The sequence below is a fragment of the Colossoma macropomum genome, unplaced genomic scaffold (assembly GCF_904425465.1).
Source record: "Colossoma macropomum unplaced genomic scaffold, Colossoma_macropomum, whole genome shotgun sequence".
Lineage (NCBI taxonomy): Eukaryota > Metazoa > Chordata > Actinopteri > Characiformes > Serrasalmidae > Colossoma > Colossoma macropomum.
In genome coordinates, this window is record NW_023494788.1 from 27,546,351 (window position 1) to 27,559,228 (window position 12,878).

Here is a 12,878-nt window from a genome sequence, read left to right on the forward strand (position 1 = left end):
TTCAAATAGTGTAAAAAAAAACAGAGACGGGCAAAGCTTCATTTTGAACGTCTACTGTTGCTGCTGTATAGATGCTTAGTTTGCTTTTAACTAACATTTCAATTAAAAATCTATTAAATTAAACTGAACATTACACTGAATGTAATCAATGCTGTTAACCCTGAGCCTAATCCTAAGCTAAAACCTTATCTCAGACTTATCGTAAAACAATCTCAGGCATCAGGCAGCATATTTGTAGCTATTAAGTGTGATTCTGTGAGGTCGCTTTTAGAGGCATTAAACTCTTCAGATATCTGGTTCCAATCACTACCTGTGCAAACAATTCTGTCTGTACATTTCTCTATAACAGAGCATTTCACATCGAACTTTGTTTACATCTTAATGATTAAATTATGCAGAAATTTTGAAAAATCTGTAGAATTCCACTTTAACTTTGTACCAGAATCTAAACTTAGAGGACTATAAAAATAAAGTGAGATTGATAAAAGGAGGTGTTTGAATATGACAGTGATTTACTAACCTGTAGCTTTAAAAGAGAGAATGTCTGTCTACCTTTTAGCGTGTGACTAAAGCCACTTCTCCTGCTTAAAGTGAAGGCGGTGTGTATATGTGTGTAAACACACTGACAGTGCATCTGGGAGGCTAACTGCTCAGAGCATGCTCACCATCTGCTCTAATTAAGAGGTGTCACACTAAGAGCAGTAAATCGTTCGCTGGCAGCTGTAAATAACACATAATGAGTGAGAAAGAGAGCTGTTACGTGAGGCAGAGTGATGTCAATAATGGTGCGCGAGTGCATATGTGTATGAGAAAGGAAGAGTCTGGAAGGAAATGGAGCACATTTAGCCTGATTTAGCATTGGGCTCTGAGGGGTAGGCTGTGGTGGGCTAGGGAAGCTGCTGCTGGGAGTCTGCTTCCTGACTAAACTCGTTCTGGAGCTGATTCCCCACTGGAGCTTTGAGACAAGCATTTTTCTTCTGCTCGCTCCCTCTCTGTGCCACTGTTATCCACATGTGTAGACTAAAACAAATGGGCTACACCAGTGGTCCAATACGAAAGAAAGATGTATGTACATCTGTTTTCTTATACGCAAAGTACATAATGTTCTCAACTTTAGTTTTGGAGTTCCCTTGCACACTGTTTTCCCTGTTTGATACACCTGATTCAGCTCAGGAAGGACCTGATCATGACTCAGATGCAAGGAGAACACAAAACTATGCGATACAATGCCTCTAGGTCTGGAGTAGGGAGACATTGCTCTGCATACCGACATTGACTCAGCAAGGTCTTTCTAATAAGATTAGGTGTGTTGAAGTAGGGAAGACGACAAAAAGGCCACTGAAAATGGACTCAACTGAAATATAAGACTGAACAAATATTCCAAAATACTGTATTAGAAAAAAGTAAACTAAGAAACCTTTAAAAAACTTCATAAAAGAATTCAGAAAAACACAATGTAAACAAAATTTAAATAAAAAGAATTTAATTCATTATATTTATTTAAGTGCATTAATTAAGAAGATGTACATCGCAATGTAACAAATTGTATTGTTGTATCGTGACTAGCATGTTAGTTCGTGGCTAGTTTATTAAGGCCCAGCCACACTGACATTGCCAGTCAATTTTTGTGAGTGAAATTACATTCATGTCAAGAGAAATTGCCACATAGAGCAATTCTTTTTCATCCCAAACCTCTGGTGTGTGAAATTTCATGTCAAGTTGTGCTTTAAAGAACTTTGACAAGGCAGTTTGCGTCTTCGACCCTTAGTACTACTGTTTTGGCTTCCTTGACCTTAGAAAGGGCGGCCCATCAATGAACCTCCAAAAGGGAGGAAACCTTTTTCCCCACTTGCTATAAATATACACATGGAAGGGAAACTTCATGATACACAGTCAGGAGACTACTTTCGTGGTTTTATTGTTTATGGTAAGCAATTTAACAAGTTTGCTAATTACAATATTAGCTTACTGGCTAACTGCACCTACACACAAGACATACCACTGCCACCAACCATGCCAGTTCATTACATTTCTTTGCTACAGATTGGTGTGCGGCAAGTATATAATTATCAGATATAATTATGTTCACTTTTGTGTTTATACTGTTTATAGTTAGCAACTTAGCTAGCTTGTTAACTGCACCAACATGGAGGATTTTTTTGTTGCCAGCCTTTGGGTCCTGCCTCAGGCAAGCCAATTTTGCAAGGTGACACGAACTGCAAATATCTAGTGTAACTGAGGCTTTAGCTCGGGGCTAACGTATTAGCTTGTGGCTTGAGCATTAGATTAGGACACTATAAAGCACAGGTTTTGTTTCAGATATCGTATTTTTAGAATGTCAAATGTTCTTATGAAGTCAAAATAAAAACATTATCATATGATGAAGAACATGTTCAACCACTCTTTTTTTTGCTTTGTCACAAAATGTAGAGAATTGAGACACTACTATATCATATCAAATGACCTTATGAATTTTGTGAATTGTTACACCTCAATCTCTTTACATTTACTTACATTAAAAGTTAAGAAAGGTTGTGTAAAGTTACCATTTTTGATATGGCTTTGTTAGGGCCTGGGTTTGATTCCCCAGCTAGTTGACCAGGGTCCTCTCTGTGTGGAGTTTGCATGTTCCCCCTGTGACTGCATGGCTTTCTTCTGGGTGCTCTGGAGATGCTAAATTGCCCCTAGGTGTGAATGTATGTGTCTGCCCTGCAATGGACTGGCAACCTGTCCACGGTGTTTCCTGCCTTCTTTCCAATGAATGCTGGGATAGGCTCCAGCAGGACAGGGATACTCCAGGAGCAGGAGTGTGATCCACCAGGCTACAGTGTTTTGTGTTTGTCTTTGTAATGCAGCTGCTAGTATTTGTTTGTTCTATTGTGACGTTTTTTCTGTCCTATAGAGACTGTCTGCTGACTCGGACAGTGTGCCTCATGGAGAGAGTGGCCGAGAGTGTCGGGAAAACGGTGAGATTCCTTTCTCTCTCTCAACTTTCCGTTGAGAGTTGACCTCTATCTTTTACATGCCTCCTTTGCCTTCACACAATTAGGTTAAAAGCCTTGTATTCAGCTTCACAATGGCCTTATTCCACCTTCCATTTTCCATCAAAGACAGGAAGTGGCTGAGCAGGATGTGTGTGTGTGTGTGTGTGTGTGTGTGTGTGTGTGTGTGTGTGTGTGTGTGTGTGTGTGTATGTGTGTGTATCCTCCTTTTGCCCTGTAAAAGTGTTTCATACAGTGTCTTTGACCTAATTCCTCTACAGTGCCATTAGATTTTCCATCTTCTCTGACAGCCTCCAAAGGGTTCTTATTTTAATGTCAAGAGCAGTAAGAAGAGCAACCACTTGTCTTTCTTTGAGCTTGATTGCAATAGAAGTGAATGTATTTGTGTTTCTTTAGGTAAGCCCAAGCGGGGTGCTCTTTCAGAGCTGACTGGCACAATGAGCAGAGCAGCAGGGCTTAAAATCACCAGGATCATCAGCTTCTCTAAAAGAAAGCCGCCTCTACCTGGAGATACTCGAACTCCGTCTTTTGATGAGGACCCTCGTTGTGGTAGGAGCCATTTGTTTTTGTTGCACCATTACTATCCAGAGACTCCCAGCCTCTCCTGCTGGCTTCATACTGTGTATTTGAACTTGGATAATACGTTACAGTCTTCACAGTACATCATAGTGTTTTTACAACAATTACATGGTGCCATGTATACTTACTGGGCACTTACTATGTAGGTGCACCGTTAGAGGCTATAGCTATATTTTTTCAATGTACACTTTGTGTTAGTCATTCTGTGGATCAGTGGTGCACAACTCTGGTCCCGGAGGGCCAATATCCAGCATAGTTTGGTGATTTTACATGCTCAACCACACCTGATTGCACTCTCTGTTAATCTGTTAATTGGCAGGTTTAGTGGGTGTGTTTGAGAAGGGAAACCTCTAAACTGTGCTGGACACTGGCCTTTCAGGACCAGACTTGTGCACCCCTGCTCTAGATTGTCATCAGTAGTCAGTTTCTGACCACAGGACCACTGTTAGCTTGATATTTTTGGTTGGTGGACTATTCTCAACCCAGCAGTGACACCTATATCTGATGAAATGGCCAATCAGTATCGGTACCTAATAAACTGGCAACTCTAGGGTTAAGGGCTAGGATTAATTGTAGGCCCAGCATTATTTAGCTATACTCATAAAAAAGTTAAAGCGAATAACCCACAAATATAAAAATAAAATGCATGTGCTTTGGCAGGTTATCTGAGTGTTCTAGTGAATCAGTGCTGGAAGGAGCAGTGGTGTAGAGTGAGATCTGGCTCCCTGCTCCTCCACCAGGAGAAGGGTGATCAGCGCAGCCCCCACACCACCATCACCCTGCGCGGCTGTGACGTGGTCCCAGGGTTTGGGCCCAAGCATCCGTTTGCCCTGAGAATACTGAGAGGAGGCACTGAGGTGGCAGCGTTAGAGGTACTGAGGATTACCAGAGGCAAACATGGGCTGCTACTGTTTAATCATTATCAAACGTATTGGATTAATGAAGAAAAATTACTTTACCCCACCTCCTCATCTAAAAGTAATCCCATCCGAACAGTGCAAGTCTGCTGTTAACAAAGTACAGTTTGATGGAAGAATTGTTAAACCACCCTTTACATTGTACCTAACACCACTTAAACTGTGAAATCATTGTAATGCATGGCCTCTCATAACTTCTTGCTTTATTTTTTTGCTGTCATAATAAAACCTCATATTTCAGAAAATATATGGTAAAAGGAAAAAATGTTTATAATTTAACATCAGTTAATGTAACTTCTGCTGTTTAAAACTTCTATTATTAATAATGTTCACACAGTGTAAAGGGCAGCTGAAAAATGAGTGAGAGTGAGATTTGTTATGACAGTGACAATTTGTATGTATGTGTTAGGCAAGCTGCTCTGAAGAGATGGGTCGCTGGCTGGGTGTGCTGTTGGCAGAGACCGGATCTTCTGCTGACCCGGAGTCCCTGCACTACGACTATGTGGACGTGGAAACCATCGCCAACATCCGTACAGCCGCCCGCCACTCCTTCTTGTGAGTGAGCAAGAAAAGAGTGAATGGAATCGATGCACTTGTGGGTTTGTTTCTGTCATTCAGAGCTTTCCTCTTCTCATGGTGTTTGTTTTCTCTTTCCTATTCAGATGGGCGACCTCCACAGATTCAAGGACGTACGATGAGGTCCCTAATGAAGAAACAGAGGTTTGTAGTCCAAAAACAAACATGCATTCATACAATGCTCTCCCGGCCTGAGAGACCAGTATCAGCTCTCTTTTCAGAGCTACGCTGCTCTTACTTAGCTCTAATATTGGTCATAATCCTCCTAGACAGCAGATTCCCTTTGAAGTTTGTGTGTTTGTGTTGAGCAGTGAAGGATTACACCATCTGCCATATCTGCAGCTGTTTGAGTTTGTCACAGCGCTGCTCAGCCGTCTGCATCAAAATATGACACTTCTTTCCTTTTCATAAACCAAGGCAAGAAAATGCTTTAAGAGGATCAGAAGAGAAGAGACCCTCTGTTTGCCCTCATTCTGCCTTTTGTCTGTTTATTTGAGAAACGAGCAGTGCATGTGTGCAGGCAGTAAGCAGAGGGCAGACAAGGCTGAGTCAGAAGAGCCTCTGGCCTTTGAGCAGCTTGTTAACCCCCCACTGAACCCTCTGCAGCACCAGCAGAAACAGACCCCTCTCCAGTGTTTCAAAAGACCATACTTTTATCCTAAAACTTTAAGATAGAGCAGTGGTCTGTATGGTATGCTTACAATAGGCACAACCTTAGTCTCAATCTACTATTTTTGCTTTAATAAAATCAGCCTCAGTATTTGCTAGATTAACCTGAGTGTGGTTTTATTCTAGCCAGTCTGTAAAGTATTTCTCAGCTCATCTTGTTTGCAAAATTGTTTGCTTTTTCCGCCTTCAATGGTGCTGACCAAAAAGTAGCTTGTTTAGAAGCAACCACAGGCCAAATGGACTGAAGACCAATATTGTCCTATAGAAGTTATCTAATGTATCCATTTTCTGTTTGTGTATGTGCTAAAGTAGAAACAACCTGTGCTTAGCGGAATGATACAGTTACTGTGAAAAAACGTGATAAGATAAGCATGGGCAGAATGCTTTTCAACCAATCAGACTGTGCTGTCAAAATTAACTGTTATATAACACATGTTGTTTTGAACTGTGTTGCAGCATATTGCATAATGTGGTATTGTGTTATTGTATTGTGACAAGCATGTTTTCTTATGATGCTACACTGTGTGATACACTGTATGTCCAGAAGTGTCTTGACATCCGTTCTAATTAGTGAATTCAGCTACTTGAAAAGGTACACCCATTACTGACAAAGGCACTTAGTTGTGCATGCACAGCTTGTGTAATATCCGTAGAAAAGCACTGACCAATAGAATGGGTTAGGCTAAAATCAGCCAAGCATTGGCTAGAGAGGAATAAAGTCCCCCAGCACTGTGGAGTATGGAGCAGTGGTGTTGAGTTATCTGTAGTGGTGTAGTGCCATCAAATACGTTTGGAATGAGTTGGAGTGGTACAGAAATCTTTTGGTCCAGAACTATGTGATGATGATTATGTAACATCATCTGACCACACAAATGCTTTTGTGGCTGAATGCAGTCAAATCTTCACAGTTCCAACATCTAGTGTAAGCGTTCCCAGAAGAGTAGAAGCTGTTACTGCAGCAAAGGAGGGACAAACTCCATATTAATACACTTGGTGTCAGAGGAAACGTTAGATGAGCAGGTGCCTACAAACTTTTAGACACACAGTGTGTTATATTAGAGCATTAGATTGGGACATTATAAAGCACAACTTTTGTTGCAAATATTGTAATTTTATAATGCTGAATGTTGTAGACAAATTTAGACATGAACATTAATGTAAAGTACATTTTCAGCTATACAATTTTGCTGTATCAAAAAGTGCAGTGAACCAAGAAAGCTCTGCATCATAATGCATTGGATTCTGAATTTTGTGAATTGTTCCACACCTACTACATTGCTATGGTTATCAGTGACTTTAAAAGCTTAGAAATAATGGCATGGCCCACACATTGTATTCCCTTGTTCTGATGTCAGTGAGCAAGTCTTTCAGGAGTTTAACCCCTTTCTGCTGCCCCTCTAGTGGCCGTTCCACTAGTCGAATGGAAATTGACTGATATTTCGAATTAATGTGTTTAAACAAATTATTTTACGTTATAACTCTATATCAGATAACTAGGACACTGTTAAAATAACTAGGACACTGGTATTTTACACGCACTGTCTCTCTGCGTGTAAAATGTTGTGACTCTGTGTTGAGCTGCTAGCAAGCAACAAGGGCTAAAAACAGTTCACACCTTTCCACAAAGATGGCTTTAACAATTGTTGACTTGCTTGCTCATATCATATACATTTCCCACAAAATATATTCAATCAATATTATGAAAGAAAAAATACATAGTGCAAAAATTGTAGGACCTCCTCTATTTTGCATTTTACCTGTCACCTTTTGGGTAACAGTTTTTCAGAATGTGCTTAAAACAATAAAATAATTAATTAATAACAAAAGACAATTGCGAAATCATTAATTAGGCAAAACCTACTGTTTACACCAAGGAATAATGACAAAGATGGTGATAATGAAAATAAACTGAGTGTTACAAAATATGCACAATGTATTAGTTAATAGCTGTTTAGTGTTAACGAAACCAGGTATTTTTGTACTTAACTGAAAAGTGACAGTGGAACACAGAAAATTTCAAATAAAGGCAATGTGTCCTGAACTTTTGACAGGAATTGTCTTTTTCTCCTTTTCCCTATAAAGCAGGTGAATAAGCGGCTGAAGGATAGCTCTCTGGTGAAGCGCCGCTCTGCCAGCAGTGACAGAAGCGTGACCAAGCCCCAGATGAGCCTCAAGCGCCATGGCTCCAGTGAGTCACACCGTATTACCTGCATATTGCTCTAAAATCGGAATGAAAAACATGAACATAATTCATATTTCTACATATTATGATTTATTCCAGTCATTCCCATTCCTGGCCCTGTAACATTAAAAAAACATATTTTGTTGTTTTTCTTGAACAGATCCAGCCAATCAACTCATCAACTTCATGAGGTTAATTGGGTGTGTTAGAGCAGAGAAAAGGGCCAGTGTTAGGGCCAGACAGTGTGCTATTATACATTTAGGATCTTTACTATTATTGTGCTCTTCTGTGCAGAAGAGTCTAACTTGTCCCTGGTGTCTGTAGCTCACCCTCATGGTAAAATGTATTAATAGAGGGTGAAAAGGCCTTATATCCTGGGGAATTTTAACAAGCATACTTGCAGCTTCTCCTTGTTCTCACCACTTTTTAGAGCGGTCAGGGAGAGTTCCTGCACAGTCACTTCAAAGGGCTCTCTAGAGTGGCCCAGCAAGACCGTGCAACCTGAGCTTTATAAGCTGTTTGAATTTTGATCTACAGCACCCTTCACCCTGTCCTCTTCTTCTTGCTGTGGGCTTGGTGGAGGTGTTAAGAGCATTGCCACCTTCTCACAGCCTTCTCCGGCCTGACCCCTGACCTTGTCCTGGCCTTTTTACCTTTCAGACGCGAATCAGTATGGGCGGTATGGGAAAACGCGAGCTGAGGAGGATGCACGCCGCTACTTGAGAGAGAAAGAGGAGTTGGAGAGAGAAAGAGACAGCATCAGGAATGCACTGGTCTCACTGCGCAAGGACAAGCGAGAGGCGAAGGAGAAGATAAAGGGGGCATCAGGTCAGAATCAGACAGAGCTTACGCCACTTTCACATGATTTCAGGGCCATCATTTCAACAAAGCAGGACTGTTTTTCTGTTTGAGTTCTAATGTGGCTTTGTATCTCTCAGAGGGAAGAGATTATAGAAGCAAGAACAGGCTGTTCATAACCTTAATAAGACATTTTTGTTGAACCACACATTCCATTTCAACTTCTGAAATGATCTTTTTTATGGTCTGTTTTAAAAGTAATGCATGTTGCCTCCTGTGGACTAAACTAGTAAATGTTTTCTTTTACTACTGAATATTTCTTCTGCTTTCTAAAGTCTATAGCAAGTGAATCTCTAGCTCCATCTATTGGCCAAAGCTTGAATGCTCTCTAGGGGATATTTCCAAAAAAAAAAAAAAACACAGCAGCCACGATCTAGAGAACATCTGCTGTAGACAGCAACAGCAGATGCTGAAGGGCTTGTTTTCACTGATTCAGCTGAGAGCCCGACTCAGAGGGTCTCATTCTCTTGACAGGAGTTAAGCATAAACGTTTGTTGATTTTTGATCATTTCTGTGTGCAACAAAGAAATTACTCCACAGTAAGGGTGTAAATCTTCATCACAGCAGCTCAGTTTTATTATGATTCTTTAGGACATTTTAAATTTCAACATGATTTAACTTCATTTAAATATTTAGGAGATTATTTTTAAAAATACACTTAGAAATGTGACTGGAAGAGCTACCAGCACCGTGTGGTAAAATATCACCATGCTGCAAGACATTTACTCGCTACACGTTAAGCATCACAGCATTTAGTTTTTCTGAAGTTTGATAAGTTGGAAGAGACACAGTACACTAGTTTTACTGCACTTAAAAATGCTATTGGAAACTATGAGTGAAAGGATTCTTATTCAGCATTTCACATAACCAGTTGCATACAACAGTACAACAGATTTTTAGAAGTAATTAATATACTACACTAATTAGTATAGATTCATTTCTTCATGCCTCATGACGGCCCACAGCTTGATGTTCTTGCTGGGGGTTTTAATGCAAATGTTTGCTGATACAGACAAGCAGAGGCTGGCTCTGGAGGAGCGCGTGGCCCAGCTGGAGGAGAGCTGCCGTCTGAAAGAAGGAGAGCGCGTGGACCTGGAGCTCAAACTCACCCAGGTTAAGGAGAACCTGAAGAAGTCTCTGGCTGGAGGAGCACTGGGGGCACCTATTGAGACCAAGCCCTTAAGCAAGGTATTAAACAGCTCTATCACAGGGTGTTCAGTTCTGGTTCTGGAGGGTCCAGCACAGTTTGGTGAACTAATATCTGGTAATTAACTGATGAATTTTCTGATGAATCACCAAACTGAGGTGGATAGCGGTTCTCCATTCAGTAGCCACCCCCTCTACACACACACCTCCACGCAGATAAACTGCACGTCACTTGTCACTTTTGAAAACAACAATCTGTATCTCCAAACTTGATAGCTTTATAGAAGAAGGAAAAGAGTTCTGAAATTTGATGTATGTAATATAATTTAATTCCAAGTAATTTTTTACATTTCTATTGTTTCATTCCTCATGGAATATTCACACAGTGTGAAGGGCAGCAGGTGTGTTAAAATGGTTTCTTGTGTATTTCGTACCTCTTGTGACACTGAACTGGCTTACCTCCTGCATTTGTAGAAGAATCAGAAGACTGAGATGCAATACATTGAGTCGTTCCTGCCGGTCAACTGCGCCTCCGAAATGCGCAAGCGCCCCCCATCCATCTACGCATCTACTAAGGGAAACGTCATGCAGAAGGCCAAGGTAAACAAACAAATACAGTGCAAGGCTAAACAAATTGGTATTCATAGCATTATTCATCATATGGGACGAATAGTCGAATAATGTAAGGAGCTCAGCATACTGCACCTCTCGATGGGATTGCATTAAACACATTAAATCAATTGCCAACTGGGTTTTAATGGTCCTCATCAGTCAATATGGGCTCATCCTGTCAGGAAATTTGGACCGGTTTCCAAAATCGTTTTTGTTCTGCCATGAAGATAAATGACGAGCATGGTGGATCTCTTTTATAGCTCTAGTCACCTGCCTCTGCACCATTACCTTTCAAAATGGGTTTGGACAGCAAAACTACTATTTAGGTTGTGCCAAGAGACGTCCTGTCTGTGCTGGAAAAGTTAAACACTGTGCAACCTTTTCTTTCAGGAATGGGAATCTAAGAAAGGGACCTAAAGGAAGTGGTGATCAGCAACAAACCTTGGACTGAATATGTTGAAGTGAACACAAGAGCCTGCAGCAATTCCTTGTGCAAACGCATACAACTGCACATCGGATAACATTCAATTACTTACCCTATTGATTGTCTAAGACAGTATGACCTGGACATTCCCATTTTTGGGGAAGGAGAGTGAGTTCCAAATATAAAAATTTAATTTTCTTTCTGCTAATTGAAACAAACCTGACAGACATGACAAAGCAAAACTGCTGAGTCACATCATCATCTTGTCTTGGAAACACACTGCAACTACCCAGACTTGTTTCACCTAATTTCTCGAGGAAATTGTATCTTTCCAGGGCACCAGTATGGAATTAGGTTGTTTAACAGGCCTATAGTGACAGAAGTAGACTCCTAAAACCAATTCAGGAATACGCTTTTTGGTATCAGTCATGTAAGACAGTCGTTAATCTGCAGGCAATATAAATGTTGCAGGGCATAAATTAATTTAGAAACGGGAGAGATTGAAAGTGCTTGATCGCTGTCAGAGTATGTTAGCCAGTTTGGGGAGGTTGTTTAAGACGCAAAGCAAAGAAATATGCAAAATTGAAGATGAACATGGGTGATCCACTTGATTTTGTACTTACTCACTTTGAAACGCTTTCCCTTTAGGAGGGATCATGACTGCTGTTTTGTAAATAACGTTTTTACTAATTTGTGACATTTTATGTCTAAAAAGGCTTTCTTCAAGGACCTTAACACAACCGGTGCTATTAATATTGTGCCTTGACAGTTTTACATGCTTATTCTGTGCTGTAACAAAATAACAGCATATATGGTGCATTCCCTTTTTACCTAGCCACGTCTTTTCGCCTATCATCCCCCCTCCTTTAGTATCACCAAGACTGCCATTTTAATGTGAGTAACACTTGCACTTTATTGTCTTTTGACATTGAGATGGATAAGGGGACATTTATAATAAAATGCATAATTTGTGTTACGTGAGTCTGCCTGCTCTTTACGCATCACTGTCAGAACAAAACCTTATACAGCCTCATTCACAAAACAGTTGGGATGCTGTACAAAATGTAAATAAAAAACAGAACGCAATGATGTGCAAATCATTTAAACCCTATATTTAATTGAAAGTAAATACAGACAACAAATCATATGGGAGATTGAGGGAGATGAGTGAGATGGCCATTGTATTTTATATTTATTGGGTAGTTGTGGTTACCTGCCTGGACCTCTCTTCAGATATGAAAGGTTAAATAAAGATAAACAGATTAACTGACTTCTGTGTTTACGTGTTGGGGTTGCTCAAGCCTCTGATCCGCGCCTTACCAGGTAAACAAAGGCAGAGGCAGCATTATCACTATCATTAGTTATTTCCATTCTACTGTCTATTTAAAAAACTAAATCAGGACAAAATAATATGGTCATTCAAGATCTGATGAGATACCAGGTAGCAGTTCATACACATTTATTTGGTATGGTATTTCCTTTTTAAAGTAAATAAATGTTGCATCAGCAAACTGTAGAAGGGGCTGGAGAGTAGTTTAACAAAAGAGCAGCTGAGAGAGGACAGTAACTGACCATGCAAGCAGCAGAAACATTAGAAGAGGTGAGAGCTGGCAGAAAGGGACGGAGAGTCAAAATACTGTAAACGTTTTTTACAAATTAGTGTTCTGATTTACGTGGGCATACCAACAGATACAGATATGTTATTATCATTATTATTATTACTATTACTATTATTATTATTACTGTTATTACATGAATTACGTTTTAGATAAAGGTATTGCCTTTTTTTTGTTTGAATTGGCAAATTGTTTACAGTCTATAGTGCAGGTGCTCTGAAATATAGAAGACAGGCTGTGTAATCATGTGATCATGTAACATAGGTCATGGGCTCAGCTCCTGATGTTGGTACAGTC

At 40.2% G+C, this 12,878-nt stretch overlaps 1 protein-coding gene across 7 annotated transcripts in view; it reads left to right on the top strand.

Moving 5' to 3' along the window:
• Positions 1 to 11,941, top strand: part of afap1l1a (actin filament associated protein 1-like 1a) — a 44,300-nt gene extending 32,359 nt beyond the window's left edge. For all 7 annotated transcript variants that reach the window (XM_036568995.1, XM_036568997.1, XM_036568993.1 and 4 more), the window contains 10 exons: positions 2,903 to 2,966; positions 3,399 to 3,551; positions 4,242 to 4,453; positions 4,908 to 5,053; positions 5,161 to 5,218; positions 7,826 to 7,931; positions 8,586 to 8,753; positions 9,796 to 9,971; positions 10,404 to 10,529; positions 10,932 to 11,941. In XM_036568995.1, the coding sequence (XP_036424888.1) occupies positions 2,903 to 2,966; positions 3,399 to 3,551; positions 4,242 to 4,453; positions 4,908 to 5,053; positions 5,161 to 5,218; positions 7,826 to 7,931; positions 8,586 to 8,753; positions 9,796 to 9,971; positions 10,404 to 10,529; positions 10,932 to 10,958 (1,236 nt within the window). In that variant the 3' untranslated portion in view covers positions 10,959 to 11,941. The remainder of the gene's footprint in view (positions 1 to 2,902; positions 2,967 to 3,398; positions 3,552 to 4,241; positions 4,454 to 4,907; positions 5,054 to 5,160; positions 5,219 to 7,825; positions 7,932 to 8,585; positions 8,754 to 9,795; positions 9,972 to 10,403; positions 10,530 to 10,931) is intronic.
• The last annotated feature ends 937 nt before the right edge of the window (positions 11,942 to 12,878 follow it).